Source organism: Thalassophryne amazonica, chromosome 2 (assembly GCF_902500255.1).
Source record: "Thalassophryne amazonica chromosome 2, fThaAma1.1, whole genome shotgun sequence".
Taxonomy (NCBI): domain Eukaryota; kingdom Metazoa; phylum Chordata; class Actinopteri; order Batrachoidiformes; family Batrachoididae; genus Thalassophryne; species Thalassophryne amazonica.
In genome coordinates, this window is record NC_047104.1 from 9,671,422 (window position 1) to 9,675,183 (window position 3,762).

General features: G+C 41.1%; 1 protein-coding gene across 1 annotated transcript; it reads right to left on the reverse strand.

Annotated features, from left to right (window-relative positions):
• Positions 1 to 644: 644 nt before the first annotated feature.
• LOC117501562 lies at positions 645 to 2,718 on the reverse strand. Its single transcript, XM_034160465.1, has one exon. It carries the CDS (start codon positions 2,340 to 2,342, stop codon positions 645 to 647), a length of 1,698 nt encoding a protein of 565 aa, XP_034016356.1. The 5' UTR covers positions 2,343 to 2,718.
• Positions 2,719 to 3,762: the final 1,044 nt, after the last annotated feature.

Consider the following 3,762-nt stretch of genomic DNA (forward strand, 5'->3'; position numbering starts at 1 on the left):
CCACTGATGTACATCTTATCTATATTATAACAGCCAAGTGGTGTGTGTGTGTGTGTGTGTTTGGATTCAATCACGCAAAAACCAGGGAGAGCTGACATTTGCCGTTTGGCATGCCTATGTATTTTAGGTCAAGGATGATTGTGCTGCGAAAACAGAATGTTGATAGGACAAATATTTTGAATAAATTAGCAATTTAGCTAACCAATAATCAATGGATGTTTTGCTCCAATGAACCATGGGAGTTCAGGGTTTTGAGGTTTTAAATGTTATTGTGGTGAGGGGTTGGTGTTAGCACAAATATTGTGAAATACCCCATTTAAAATATGGAGATGGTCATTATGAACCAGAAAATACAAACTATTGTCCAAATGATTGATTCTAACCCCCCTGTACATACCCCCTGAAATCACAAACCGCCAAATTTTACATTTTTCAATCAAAAATGCTGTCCGGCAATAATATAAGGGCCTGTAAACCAACATGAAATTTTTTTAGTAACATTTTCTTTAATAACACAAAAAATACTAATACAGCAATGCTTTGGTTCAAATAATCAACATTTAAGGGTGAGTCCATGGAAATTTGAAGTCCCACAGCCCACCTAGTCTCGGTCAGCCAGAATTGTATCCATGGCTTTACTAAAGTCATCCAAAGTCACATCTGCATTTGAGGTAATTTTTGAGGTACAGTTTCAGATTCACTGCATATGTGTTCATGGGCAGCTTCTTGTGGTCCTTCATGAGGCGAAAGAGGTCAAAGTCGTGATTGACAAGTCGTGTCATGCAGTCAAGAGCTTGTTCAGTGACACTAGTTGCTGTTGTTGTTGCATTGACAAGGAAGTTCGAGTAGATCTTGTCTCTACCCAGTGTGTTCTCTATTTCAGCCCACTGCTTGGTGATGAGGTTGAACATCAGAGTTGGATGTACATTGCAGAAAAGGTGGTCTGGGATGTGCTCGGATTCTAGACTCTCTGCTACCAGCTCGTCCACATGGATATTGTGTGCTGTCTGATCTGTTATCACAAAGTCAATTTTCTCGAACAGACTTTTGGATGGGACACCACTTGCTGCCTCCAGAATCTCAAGGACTGCCAATTTGAGAGCTGCTAAGTTTTTCCTGGACTCCGAAGCAATGCTCATGGTGGGTAGTGCCCTGTATGTTCCATTGATCATGATTCCCTGCACAGAAAATGACCCAGCACCCTGTTTTTTTGAGCCATCATCAGAGTAGGTCACCACAACTTGTTCATCAGAGTTCATGATCTCCTTGACAATCTCATCTAGTGCCAGAACTTCGATGCTCTTGCAGGCTTCCCTGATACTCTTGGATTCTGGCAGAGTGTCTAGATCAATTACTTCTGGCTCATCATGTGGCTTCCAGTTTCGTCCAAACATCCGGTTACCGACCGTTATGACAGATGCTTCAGCCTGGGCTTCGGACATGTGATAACAGCTCTTCAGTTTATCAATAGTCTCATAAAACTCTGGCCTAACTTTTCTTATGCTCTCACGGATGTGCTGGTATTTTAGAGGCAGTTCGTCTCCTGGTTGAGTGAGAGTGACTGTGGAAGACAACCTGCGCTTCTTTGTCTGACTCTGAGTCTCCTCAGTCTCAGCTGCACTGGAGCATTCATCACAGGATGAGAAGGCCGCATCTGTGTCCATACTGTGGTCACCTTCCTCTGACTGGTCACTGTCCTCAAAATAGGCAACTGGCTGGCTCAGCTCCTTTTCTTTTTCAGCTTCTCTCATTTGATCAATGGCTTGCATCTCCTTTTGCCTGCGCTCCATTGTCTTCATCCATTTGCGGTCAACAAAGTCTTCACAGTACATTTTCCTTTCAGCTCTCTGATCACTGAGAAAGTTCCACTCCATGTCACTCATCTTTACACCATGCTTCAGCTCCAGTTTCCTGCGTATTACAGGGTCCTGACAGAAGATGTCAAACACCTCCAGTGTTCGACTGTTGAATGTCTCTGCTCTTTTGGAGAAACTATCATTTTGTCGCTGTTTTCGTGTCTGAACCAGAGTCAGAAAGTCACCATACAGCTTCAAAATGTGCTTCTTTATGTGCCTGGTGTGGATGGTGTACAGGTTGCAAAACAGCCAGTGTTCCTGGACCAGTTCAGCAAGCAGCTGAGCTGCTGCATCCCTTGATCGTTGGGCCTGGCCGGCCCGCTTTGGCCGCAAAAGATACAGCATGTTCTGTATGATGTCCTTGCCTGTTGGAAGCATTCCACTTGGAAACTCTGCCTTCTCTATGTAGTCCACACCACAAAGTGTCTTTTTGGCCTGTGATCTTGTAAAGGGTGTACTACTACTACTACTACTACTAGAAGCCATTTTTTCACTTGCGACAAGTTGAAATGTTCAAGATCTGAAATAGGGAAATGATATTATTGATAAACTATTATTACTGTTTATGCCTGGGTTTCAATTCTGCAAATTGTGCTGAAAATGAAAATGAATCTGTGCATACAACTTATATTTAAAGTTATAACCACACTTTTCAACAGTTTTCTGTACTGAATATATCCGCAAAAAGGATAAAAATCATATTTTTGGCATTTTTTGAGGGTACTCACATTCACAAGGTATGTACATGGGGGTTAGGTTGGATAAATTTGTCACAACTTAATACTTTCATGTTCAGAAGATCTGTCCCCATATTTTTAAGGGGGTAATACACCACAATCTTTAATTTTGCAAAATAGTACCACCCCCTATTTATGTTAGTTTAACAGTTTTGTTAGTGTAACTGATTTCTTGTGTTTTGTAGCTCAGTTGTTTTTTTCAGTTTAGATAAGTCTCATGTTGCTATTACCAGGAGCCACCATGAATGAAATGTTTAGTGGTTTTAATGTCTTCAGCCACTGTCTTTGTTTGTTAAATTAAAACCACCTGCTTACAGCAGCTGTGTGTGCGTGCTAGCTACTTTCTGGACTCATGCCATTCCAGCAGGGGGCGATAAGTCACCAACATATTAAAAGCGCAAGTGTGGTGACTGATTTTAAGTTCAATGCAAGTACAGTGGTCCCTCCCTATAACGCGGTTCACCTTTCGTGGCCTCGCAGTTTCACAGATTTTTTTAGTCCAATTTTGTATGTTTTTTTTAACAGTGCATTGTGTGCATTGTGTTCTGTGTCCTCATCAAGCAGGTCGCGGCACTGGTCGGCATCACCGCAAAGGGAGAGCACGCGCATTGTGTTCTGTTTATAAGAGTCTTCTCGCCCAGAAGAAAAAAGAGCGCCAACAACTACCCATAACTGTGTTCTTCACTCGGAAAAAGACACCTGCACCGAGGTGTCACTCATTGGAAAAAGACGCAACAGCGTGAAATACCGGTGAGTCACTATTAATAATTTCTTATGTGTCCAACCTCATAGGTTGATCGTTAAAATTAAATTCATTAGTTCTAAAAGCCATCATAATTATTTATAGGAAAACATTCTATTTATTTCTCAAACAAATGTTTGGGCCTGAAAACAGGTTTTGATCTTTGGTTTCATTCTATAATAGTGGACTTATTTTTCTACTAAGGTCTGAACTTTGAGAGTGTTTACACAGGAGAGAAAAGTGAGAAAATGTTAGTGCCTGTTTGAGAAAAGTGTATAAAGTGTGTAGTGAGGGGGTTTGCAGCCTTAAAACGTCTATAATAATTGTAAAAAATAACGCTGACTACTTTGCGGATTTCACTATTGTGGGTTATTTTTAGAATGTAACTCCCATGATAATGAAGGACCACTGTACATAATATAATTGT